The 13,157-nt window shown below is 25.3% G+C and overlaps 2 protein-coding genes across 2 annotated transcripts; both read left to right on the top strand.

Annotated features, from left to right (window-relative positions):
• Positions 1 to 160: 160 nt before the first annotated feature.
• On the top strand, positions 161 to 2,317 carry LOC113554203. The gene is made up of 5 exons (XM_026957939.1): positions 161 to 223; positions 313 to 953; positions 1,505 to 1,599; positions 1,666 to 1,739; positions 2,144 to 2,317. The coding sequence occupies exons 1-5, from the start codon at positions 207 to 209 to the stop codon at positions 2,214 to 2,216; spliced, it is 900 nt and encodes a 299-aa protein (XP_026813740.1). The 5' UTR covers positions 161 to 206; the 3' UTR covers positions 2,217 to 2,317.
• A 6,276-nt stretch (positions 2,318 to 8,593) lies between these two features.
• Positions 8,594 to 12,362, top strand: LOC113552562 (protein TRC8 homolog). The gene is made up of 9 exons (XM_026955421.1): positions 8,594 to 8,926; positions 9,011 to 9,272; positions 9,339 to 9,667; positions 9,734 to 9,924; positions 10,083 to 10,338; positions 10,398 to 10,627; positions 10,685 to 10,931; positions 10,998 to 11,321; positions 12,174 to 12,362. Exons 2-9 carry the CDS (start codon positions 9,059 to 9,061, stop codon positions 12,288 to 12,290), a joined length of 1,908 nt encoding a protein of 635 aa, XP_026811222.1. The 5' UTR covers positions 8,594 to 8,926; positions 9,011 to 9,058; the 3' UTR covers positions 12,291 to 12,362.
• The last annotated feature ends 795 nt before the right edge of the window (positions 12,363 to 13,157 follow it).

Genomic DNA, 13,157 nt, shown 5'->3' on the forward strand with positions numbered 1-13,157 from the left:
CATGTTTATATAAATATTTATCCACATATTTTCTTCGTAAATCGTCACGGGCTCATGGTCATCAACTGTGTTATCATAATTATTATTATCATGTACTATCAGTTAATTAAATATAAAATAAAAATAAAATGATTCATTAGAAATTAGAATTTATTATTTAGATTTTTGGATATTTGTTTCAAACTTAGATTTTAATATTTTATAAAATGTACAACTCTAACAGGTAATAATTATATTACAATAAAACTAACTTAAATTTTATGAATGTATATATTATATAACATTATTTTTGTGTTTTTATTTTTATTTCAGACCTAATTTTTCTGATCATAATCTTGAAAGAGTTTCCGCTAATAATAGAAACCATTACAATGCTACAAGAAAACCTAAACCATTAAAATCAAGAAATCCAAAGGTTGATAATCGGTCACCAAGTTGTAATGAACAAATATCTGAATTCTCTCCATTTCAGTGGAATCAATCCAATCAACGATTATATCCTACCATGTCTGATTCTGCTGTTTGTGGTTATCCTGTTCCAGTTAATATACCCGTTGACCCCCGCTTTCATACCTTATATCCTATATATCAACCATACATGTCAGTTGGTATTGGCAGAGAATATTTAGAACCCAGTCAACATATGTCATCCAGAGATCAATTTACTAGTTTACCTCCTATTAATATTGCAGACAACGAATCTGAAATTAAACGTACGCATAGTGATCCCGGTTTAAATAATCAAGATGATAAATTTGAACTACTTAGTAGTGAATCAGATCAAGAATCGTATGATACCTACTATGCTAATGAAGTGGCCGAATTAAAAAAGGATAATCAGAGATTAGCTAATGAATTAGAATTAGTGAAAATTGAATTAAGAAATTTGAAATTGGATATATCAAGTAAAAATAATGACAGATGTGGTTGTGCAGATCCAGGATCTATTACAAGTAATTTTCTTAAATATTGAGTATGTATATATATATATATGCAACAGCTCTGAATTTAGTTTTGAATATTGCTAATTTTCCCAGTTTTCACTTGCTTGATGCCTTGATAAAATGATTAATCTAAACTATTGATTAAAATTTGTGATAATAATGTATGCTTGTGAATACAGCTCTAATAGCTGTATCCATTTAGATTTTGTTTGTAATGAGTTTCTAAATTTATCTGTGATATGAAGAACATTAGTTATAAACTTTAATACACACAGTTTCTCTCTTACCCCAACAATGATTCATTGCAGGTTTATGTTATATTTTACTTTATCACAGCTACTATTGGTACCTAAAATTTACCGATCTACCATTAATACCATCTTTCCACTTCTAAAACGTTTATCATAAATTCATAATGCATTTTAGATATCTAAAAACACTTTTTACCCCTTACTGAATTCTATTACTTTACTCAATTTTGTAAGCATATGTAGGTAACACAGGTTTATTTTAGTTTCAGTGAGATAATGTATAAATATTATAGATTTTTTTTTTTTTAGATATCGTTCAAGAAATAAGAGCAGCACATAAATTAATGGAACAAACATTAGAGTCAAGATTAAATTCATTTAATGCTAATAAAAATGAAATTACTGTAAGAAGTTTCTACAAAAATCTATTTTGCTATAAAGAAATTGAACTAAATACAATTTTTTTACAGAATGATAGTTCTCAATTATCATTAATAAATGAGCGGCTAGAAAGATTAGAAAAATCGAGTGACAAATCAAAAAGGTAAAATAATAAGACCAATAATCACTATATACTGTTTATTATTTTATAATCTTATAAGTAACCATGCAGGAAATTGTATTGATTAAGTGTGATTGTCATAATACACAAATTATAGACTTCTAAATTATTATTTACATTTAAATGAATTTAAAAGTTGAAATTTAATATTTAGTGTTTATAAATTTAAAAAAATACTAATTTATATCAAAACCATTTCAAATTCTTATACTTTAAAAATTAATTATCTGTCAGTGATGTAATTGCTACAAATTAATCATATATCATGTATTTTTAATAAAAAGTTTTAATTTAAACAATATTTTAATAGGTCTAATTTATTGATATATTGTGCAATTTCTACTTTTAATATGTTATTTAAAATGTACTTTTTTCTTTTATTTTAGATTGGACTCAGATAAAAGATTAGTTAAAATTAATAACTCATCAAAAAAAAGCTCTGCTGTAACAGCTTTGTGAATTAGGTAAAAAAAAAAAAATATGCAAATTAAAAATCAAACATAATAACAAATAATGCCATACATAATTTAACTCAATATTATATTAATTGAAATGTCATAAGCAATATTGTATTACAAATATTTAATTATAAATATTGTGAATGATGTATTAATTAATATTGTTTGAAAAATTACTAAAGAGTAATGACTATTTTATAGCATAGTATATTTTGTATATTTTATTTTTATTTTTTAAGAGGTTGTGTTTATTAATATATAGAATTTAAAATATTACCAATAGAATATATTTAAAGATTCTTATCAATAATATTTATCTACTAACCACAAATTTTTTTTATAAAGAATTGTGCTATATTCCATAAACATATTCCATTTATCTTTTACATTTTAATTACAATACGTTTATTCATGTACATTCCTTCCATAATAATAAATAAAATTTATTTTATAAATGATTAAATTATATAAAATTAAGTAGGTGCATTACTAACTAATTGTATATTCTAAATAAGTTCAGTGTGTAAGATGAGCACAGTAAAATTCATCGATTATGTTTTTTCTGTTTATTGTTTAGACTGCTCAACTTAACATAATATATAACATAGTATAAGGTTAATGTTTTGTTTGAGTTTCGACAAAAGGAACTTCTACAATTTGATTTGATTGAAATGTCACTCATACCTATTATATTGCAATAAGACTATTTTTACATCTATTTAGTTCCAAATTGAATTTAAAACTTCAATTTCATCTTTATAGATGAAAAACAATTTCTTGTGTATTATTAAAATTATATTAAAAAGACAATACATACAATTTTATACTACTTAGTTCCATCAGCAATACTCCTCTCAACTAAAGATAATAAGTATTTTGTAATTGCATTTTAGATGTTTCTTTGTGTATTATTTTTGTATGGTGCTATTTATAGCATTAGTTTTAATAAATCAAATATTATTTAAGAATTTAATGGCTAAATTTTAATTAATTTTTAATACAATTAGTGGATATTATAAAAAAAATTATCTATGGTAAGACTTGCAAGTGACTACTAGCTTACTACATCAAATTAATTATATTATCATTGATATTGCTATAAGAAAATTATTTTAAAATTTATTTTTATTTACTATATTATTTATTCTTTTATTAATGTAATAATGTTTTAGTCTGAATTGAATTATTTAAATAAGTATTATTTTGAAATATCTAATATTATTATAAAATTCGAAGATGCTATTTATAAAATAATTAGAAAAAATATACTTACATTACGCACATTTAAGTACCACCACATAATACTTTTTAAGTTATAACATAACTATGTGTGATTTATATTCTTAGTTATTTTTCATTTCCCGATGACTCAGTAAATCTATCAATCAGAATTTATTATTGTAATTAATTTGTAATGTATTGTATTATTAACTTACCTTTCTAAATAATGAACCGAAATTATTAAGGTATTTTTATTAATATTATAATTTGAAAATATACATCATATTATTTTGTATAAGACTTGATGATAATAATAATGATACATTTCTTATTTAAACGATTTTAAAATAAAATCAAAATAATCTTTGAGCTTATTCTTATACAGGTCACAAATTAAATACAATAAATATATGCTACAATAATTAAATATGTTGTAGCAAACTATATGTTATTAGTATGTAATTAATTTAATGTTTTTTATAACATTTATCATTTTGTATTTTGTTAGTAATTCAGATAATTTTATTGTTTATAACTTACTAGGTGTTAATATTATATAGTGTTGTTACTGAAATGTATAATTAAATAGTTAATTTTATGTTAATATAATAATCAATACTTATTTATTTTGTATATTAATAAAAATTGTTATATATAATATATACATTTTGAAAATTGAAAAATAAAACTAATTGTTTTGTAATTCTAAACATTTGATTGTTAAAATAATTGTATTATTTATGTGAAATTATTGTTTTTTTTCGTTATCAGAAATCAAAATGGAATTGTTTAAAGTATGAAAACTAGATTTGATAAATTTAAAAAAATAAATATCTAGGTAGCACCTACCTACTGTAATAATTTCAGACATTTCAATCATCGGTTCAAGAAAAAACAATCCATTTTATATCAGCACTTTTCGGGTCGTTACTCGTTAGATTAAATATTTTAGTGAGGTATGAACGCTAAAAGTACGAAGCAATGCAATGATATCTGGAAAAAGATAGGTACATGAATATCGGTCCGTCTGATTTTTACAACTCTACAAAGCTGAGGGAAACGGCCAGATCACGTATGAATGAAAATATTCTGTATTTACGATTCCATAGCAAAGGAATGTTTGAAATATTCTTAGATCGAGTAATTTAAACTTAACATATATTTTAACATCAGTTTTTGGTACTTCCGTGTTAACTTAACTACTTAAGGTTCATATCCGGGTTATTTCGACTACCGCAATTTATTATATAAAAAAGTATAGGTAAATTCGTATTACGTGTATATATTGTTGACATATAATTAGTAAAAATATCATACAAAAAATATTATGTATTTATATATAAACTTAAAAAAAACGTTTTAAAACTTAAAACAAAAATTAAATAAAAAAAAAAATCAGTTAATAATTTTTTTTACAAAGGAAAGTACCTACGTTTTAATATCCATTAGAATTCTAGAAAAGGATTTATTGCCAATTTTTACCACCTGTAAACAAATTCATTGAAATAGTAGGTAACCTAGATACTAGATCAGTGGTCGAAAATCTTTTTGGACTCTCGGGTCACATTCACGGATTAAAAAGAGTTCGTGGGCTGGACAAAAATAAAAATGTTATATTATCAAATTATTTACTATGATAAAAAGCTACCTAAAACTTTAAAATAATGAAATGTTTAAAAAAAAATTCGACATTCTAAAATTTAAAGCGGACCCTATACACTAGCGGGGCGGGCCGAATTCTAGATGATTGCGAGCTGTTAAATAAATTCCTGTACGGAGATTTTCTTACCTAAGTGGTTGAGATAACCCGGATGATGATTATAATATTATGTTGTATTGGAAATATCTTAATAGTTGCGATAACCCGGAAGCAGGCCCGGATTATATTTGTTTGTGGCCCTGGCAGTGCCGTGTTAAGGTTTAATACCACCGGGGGCATATATATTTTGCCGCTTCCCCCCGTAAAACCAATAATTAAAAAAACTGGTATAATATACTGATTAAATGAATACAGCAAATATACTTTGACACATTATAACTTTTTGACCAAAATTATGGTGTTGGGCACAGGTATTAAGTATTTATATATAGATACCTATATAATCGATTACATACAATAAAATTAAATCGATCGTATAAAATATAATTTATATCATGTTTATTTGTTGTAGAATCTAATAAAAACGACTTAAGCTACAAAAAATATACTTTAAAGGGCTAAATAAAGGCTATAATGCTGTTAAGATAACGCATAAATTGATTTTTATGTGTACTTTAAAAAACAATTGATCATTTTGAAAAATGCCTAATATATTAAAATAAATATTAAATTTAAAGCACTTTGGTAAATTAATACAAAATATAAACCGTAGAAATAAATAATAGTATGCACTATGTATACATATTTTTAAGCCTTTCAAGAATTTAAACTAAAAAGTTGTTTATTATAAAAACGATATTTTTTTTATTACACCCAAAATAAAAATAAAACAACAGTTCCTTTAATTTATTAGTTTTCATCTATCTTATATTATATTATTACATTAAGTTATATAGGTATTTAAAAACTTGTTTCCTTACTTTTAAGCTAATTTTTGATAGATTCATCAGTAAATAGATTCAAAAATATCTTTTCTCATGATAACATTATTATAGAGAATTTTAAAAAAATGCAAAAATATTTTTGACCTCCGTTTGTTTCTACCTACCCTTAACAAAAAACTAGCTTATTATTTAAAACATGGTATTATTATTGTTTTTTTAATTCATAAATCTGAATTTTAGGTACCTATATAAATATGTGTTACAATATCATACATTTAAAATATAATTAAACAATATACACCAGTATATAACCATAGTCCATATATGTAAATTAAACATGACTGCATAATTTTAAATAAAAATTAGGTTAGGAATAAGTGAATTGACCTATTATCAAAGTTTTAGATGAGAACATTATCTGTGTTATCTCGTTGGCTTTTTACGATATTTTAATTTTTAGGTAAGTAATGAGTATGAAATTATTAAATATTTAAAAATGCTCATAATTCACTTAAAAAATTTAAAATATCGTAAAAAGCCAACGAGGAAACACAGATTATGTTCTCACCTAAAAGTTTGATAATAAGTCAATGCACTCTAATATTAAAACTAAAAGCACACTATTGAAACTGGTGAACGAAAATTAACCATATCGTACGTGTGTAAGACAGAGACAACACATGCAGGTGAGACGTCCTCGTAAGTATTTTATAAATTTTATAAACTATTATTTGTATTTGTTTTTTCAGTATGAATACATTTTTATGAAAAATCATATTTTTCCAAAAAGAATATTTATGCTTTTACAAGATTATTTTAATGAAACTATAAAGCACAAAAACATCTTATTTTTAAGATTTTAAATCCGGTCTCTAGTTATAACTTATAATTATCTTGCAACATTTATCAATTATAACATGTGTTAATAATATTATACACAAATTTGAAATTAAGGTTGAAGTTTGATAATAAGATTATGTAGGAGATAAAAAGAATAATCATATAATTTTTAATTTATAAAAGTTGTTTTATCAATTAGCCAAAAATCAAAATATAAGATTATAATTTGTTTATATTCTTTGTAGACCCATATTTCTCGTCGGTCTGGGAGCCATAGCCTCCTGGGCTCTGGCACTCGCTTAATCCGGAAGTGTCCAGTTTTTTTAAGTATACAATGTTTCATTAACTTAGTATTATATGATATATTTATATATATTGCTATCATGGGCGCCAACTATTGGGGTGCTACGGTGCTGGAGCACCCCATGAAATAAATAAAACATAAATATAAAATATTCAATACGTTAATATTATACATTTATAGAAATATAAATATAAATGATCATTTTTATGTAATGCTTTGTTGAATATTTTTTTTCATTTTGCTTATAAGTTAAATAATTTTGGGATTTTGGGCACCCCATGAAAATTAGAAAACCCGGTGCCCATGATTGCTATTGAAGTAATTTATTTTAGTATTAGTACCTTACTTATTATCTTATTGTAAAACAGTGTGAATGTAATAGGTTTATTCATCATTTCATCAATGTGATAAAATTAATTTATATATTTTGAAAAATGAAAATGTCTGCATATAGTAAAATTTATAATATACATAAAATTAACAGGTCCCTACTCCCTACAAATAATGCTTTTGAATTTACTACATTGCTATATTTTTCGTTTAAATATCTAATTGCGTGCAAATTTTAACTTCAAATGAAAAAAAAACCTGAACGTAGAGAATAGTGAATAGTGAATAAAAAAATCATAGTGCAACACTGAATGCAAAGGCGTATTTAGGGAAGGGGAATTTCCCAGGGCGTTGTGCTAGAAGTTAAATTTTACTTTTAGGGCTTGAGTTTTTTTTTAGAGAGAAAAAAAGGCGCTAAAATCGTAAATACGCCTCTGGCCGAATGTGATCGAATATATCATAAAGTCATCATATTATGGATCGCAAATCGAAATCACTACAAATCGCAATAAAAATAATATGACACTGTATAACTTGCCCCAGCCGGCCAGTCTCACTCTAGAGCAACAGGTGATAAGTAGTAAGTGGACTGTTGTAGTCATTGGGTGTTGTAGACTTGTAGTGGGGAAGAACGATGGGTTTTCGACTTTTCGTCTGCGACGCAGTCTTGATCTCTCGGTGAACAGACTATATAAGCTTTATAGTATAAAGACAAAAGACGAGACTTTATCATCTATCACGAACTAAGATAATATATTCCATAGTTCGAGTTCGTGGGGGACCGCATATAAACGAGGACAATTTTCATATGGAACCGTATTTTTCAGGAAAATGATTATCCCGACTAGATTTCTTGTAGGGAAAAATATTTCAAAATAATGGTTTAATAAAGGAATGATATTTTCGCCCTCCGTTTGTGGTACCTATCTATTTATAGCCGAGTTATAAATATACGTTTACGTTATCATTCTTGTTTAGTGATAATGCGCCGTCCTCATTAATATTCACAAGGTGCATTATTATTTATTATTATCATTATAATCAGCTGCTTACTCGCGCTATCCTGCCGCTGGTGTGATCTGTGGTGAAAACGTTAGATAACAATGTCCAGATATCATCACAAATCAGTAATCACAAGTTACACAATCTCTTTCGTATCGATGTGTTACTTTGAATACGTTTGACTTCCGCAGCGTGTATTACCGAGAAAATCGCGTTCCGTACTTTAAAACGATACCCATCAACCGATAATACTTAACGTTCTGATTGTCCTCTTTTTTTTTTTTTTTTTACTTAATAGTATGTTTTTCTTATTAAATAACATGTATTTGTCAACAAGAAAAAAAGTCATCTTGATAAATCAAAATTTATCATCAACATGATATTATAAATTATTCACATGTTTTTGTCAAATAATTTCGTCTCGTGTTGACTATACCTGTGGTTGTTGATCTGTGCTCGGTGTCCTCCAAGTATGTATTTACTTATAATTATGTCTCATTTTACATGACTTTGTTTACCAATATTATGGACATAATGCTTGTAATTATTTTCAGGTTGTATTGCCTATAGTTACACATTCAACATTTAAAACTATAGCTAACATGAGTCTCTGTGATTTGTTGAGGGTTCCACCCATATTCATTATGGACGAACTCTTCAAAAGTAGTTTCGGGTTTCCAGATTTGGCTGACATAATATTTCCAGTAAATAATGCTTTTGTAAATAGCACTCTCAGTCAAGCTGAGATCGGAGAGTCCACACAATATTACAAGGCCATATTTTTATCCTTCATCAAAATAATAGTATCTTGTTTAAGTAAGTTAAATAAATTATCAAATAAAAATATATCAGTTACTTCAATTTTTATTTTTATTTTTCTAGTATTTTGTTCCTCGTCATGTTTATTTGTCCTACCTGCCAGATACTTATATCTAGTGTACTTTCATGTAGTTTCTGTTTGTATTGTACTTCTTTCTTACTGGTCAAACATACAAACACTTAAAGTTCTATCAGGCAAATATGAAAACTTTCAAACTGACACGATACATGAAGTCATAACATGGGATGTAGACGGAATTTTACATCTTTTTACACAATTACAAATCATAAATTTTTTGTATCTGTTAATCCGCAATATAATTCTACAGTGTTGTCTATCATTAGTATTTGACTTTTTACAAGTATTTACTACAAATCATTCAATCAGCAAAGTAAATACCTAATACAACTTAATTGCATTTTATCTTGAATTAATAATAATGTATTTAATATTTCAGGTTTTCAGCTTTAGCTTTGTGATTCCTACTTTTATCTCATTAATACCTGGTACACATGGAATTTTGAATACAGTAACTGTATTATCAACATTGTTACCATTGTTTATTATGCTGAAAACATTATGGCTAAATATATTTACAATAACAAATTTAATTCGTAATGGATATAGTCATGCAAGAGAGACCATCAAGTAAAGCCATTTTGTACATTATTATTACTATTATTAATTTTTAGTATTATGATTATTATTATTTACAATCATCAACTAATAGGTATTATTTTAATATTTGATGTATAATATGTATACCTACTATTTAATATATTATGACATTAAGTATAATGTTCTAGTAATTATGGAATATCTGCCATGGTTGAAGTGGAATGGCTTCGTCTCAAAATCCCTAGTGTTCTACGAATTTTTTGGGCCATACGAGTACTGGAACAAATTTTATACCTATTAACTGATATGGAAATACAAAATGAAACTTTATATGAAGCCGTGAAATATTTGTTAATTAAAGGATGCGACACATTTACAGCAGTTTTAGGAATGACAAGCTTTGTATCATACTTTTGTCATTATATCGGAGTATTTTTCCAATGGGTAAGATACTGGATATGGATTTATATTTTTAGATGTTCCTAACAATTTTTTTTTTTTAGGTGCTCTTAACTGAGGACGTAGATGATAAAAGCATTGGAACAATTTCTGCAGTATTATTTTATATACTAGCTTTGCAAACTGGACTAACTGGCTTAGATCCAGAAAAGCGCTTTATAAGACTCTATCGTAATGTTTGTTTACTTTGCGCTGCCTTACTGCATTACATCCATAATGTTGTTAATCCATTATTAATGTCTTTGAGTGCTTCTCATAACCCATCACTTAATAGGTACTATATTATTTGTTTTTATAGATGTTTTAAAATTAATTTAGTTTAATTTTTTAGACATTTAAGAGCTCTTCTAGTTTGTGGATTTCTTATAGTGTTTCCAATCACTATGTTAACATACTTGTGGTCTCACCATTCAGTTAGCACATGGCTACTAGCAGTTTCTTCTTTCAATATTGAAATTATTATAAAAGTATTGGTATCATTATCTGTCTATTCATTGTTTTTAATTGATGCTTATCGTACAACATTTTGGGAGAAATTAGATGATTATGTGTATTATATCAAATCATTTGGCAATACGGTAATTTGAAAAATACTTTTATTTTACATTTATTTCTTAATATTATGGTCATATATTTTATTTTAGGTGGAATTCTGTTTTGGTATCTTTCTTTTTCTAAATGGTGTTTATATTATGGTTTTTGTATCTGGTGGTGCAGTACGTGCATCTATGATGTGTATACATGCATATTTCAACATATGGTGTGACGCTAGAGATGGATGGAGAGTATTCATTAAACGCCGTACAGCTGTAAAAAAAATTGAATCATTACCAGAAGCAACTAGTGTTCAATTGTCTGAATTAGATGATGTCTGTGCCATATGTTATCAAAATATGGGATCAGCAAAAATTACTAAATGCAATCATTATTTCCATGGTGTATGTTTGCGTAAATGGCTCTATGTACAGGTAAATTATTTAAATTTTTTTATAGAAACTAATTCTATAAAATAAATTTATCTTAGATTATTACTTAAATTTGACAAATACTGACACTGTAAAAAAGATCTTATGTGGTTTAAAAATAAAATGATGCCACACAATATTAGTACTTAGTTTTAAGTAAAGTTAAAAAAATATATATAAAGCTAATATTTTATTAAACAATACTCATTATTTCAAAATGTATGAACGTTTTTAAAAATATTTATTTTACATAATTTCCAGTCAAAATAAAACAGAAAATAGAACATTCTTTGAGTATTCCAGTACATTAAAATAAAAAATCGGACGAATAGTTTATGAGTTATTAATTATAACTTTAAAAGTATTTAAAGATTAGTTAAACAGAGTGGAGTAGTATGGGAATATCCTGAAAAATGTTGATTTACTTCTCCACTTTTCTAAACTTTAAGTACTTAAAAATTTATAACTTATTAACTTCTTGTCAATATTTCTATTTTTATGCATCAAAATACTCCAAAATATTATACTATAGAGTATAAAATTAAAAATGATATTGCTATTTAAAAAAGTAAAAAATTATAATAATAAAAAATGTTGTTTTATTTCGACTGGAAATTATGTGAAAACAATTTTTAAATAATGCTGGTAAATTTTGAAATAATGAGTTGTTTCATAAAAGAATCGCCCAGTTTAAGTATTTGAATTTTTTGACTCACATACCTTACTAGACTCCCTAAGACAAAGATCTAGTCTATCAATTACAAATTTAATTCATATAGCAATTGTTTTATAAATAACAATTTGTATATACATTTATTTTGTTTTTATGTAATTTTAAATTATTTGATGGTTTAGGATCGATGTCCATTGTGTCATGATATTTTATACAAAGCTGAAATGTCAAATGTCCAGACACAAGATACAAACCAATTTCAAGATCTTCAAAATGTTATTGATGCTGATAATTCATAGTTTTTTTTTACTGATTAGATTTTATTATAAACTTTTATTCAATATATATATATATTGACGACTAAAATAGTAACTAAAATATTTGATTTAAAAAATTTTAATTTTGTATTTTGCACGTGCTTACTGTAATATTATGTGGTTCTAAGTTTTATATAATTATCAATAATAAATAATTTGATTAATATTCAACCTTTTAGAATTTAAAATTGAAAATGAGGGTTAAAGTATTTTATGATTACTCAACTGAGTATAGTATGTTATACAAATTTTATGTTTTCTGTATATACTTCAAATATTTATAAATTGTATATCCCCACTTGTTTAATGTAAAGCTTATTATCTGTAGTGATTTATTTACAACATTTACTTCAAAACATCACATATATATGTTTTATAATTGTATTTAACAAAATTAATATTTTAGAAGATACAACTAGAATTGATAATAAATTTGATTAAAATACTTCATAAAACATAATATGTATTTTTTTTAATTTTAGATTTTAAAATTTTGCTTTTAAAAATAATCCATTAAAAATTAACCTCCAAGACAAAACCAGATTGTAAATGTTTAATATTATTTTACTTAAACTTTAAAACTTCAGTATTAATTAGTAAATATTAACAAATATATATCACAATGAATAGCTTTTAGCTACCTACTCGTACTTATACTCGCGCTTAATAGAAGAAATGTATTTTAATTTTTAATTTTAATCTTTGACGTGCTTCATGTTAGTATTTTAGTTAAAATATATATTTTTATTTTATATCTTTGGAATTAGTTGTGAAATAATTTTATCTTTTTGTATACCACTATTTAAATTAAATAAAATATTTTTAATATTCATCACATTTTACATTATA

The sequence above is a fragment of the Rhopalosiphum maidis genome, chromosome 2, assembly GCF_003676215.2.
Source record: "Rhopalosiphum maidis isolate BTI-1 chromosome 2, ASM367621v3, whole genome shotgun sequence".
NCBI lineage: Eukaryota > Metazoa > Arthropoda > Insecta > Hemiptera > Aphididae > Rhopalosiphum > Rhopalosiphum maidis.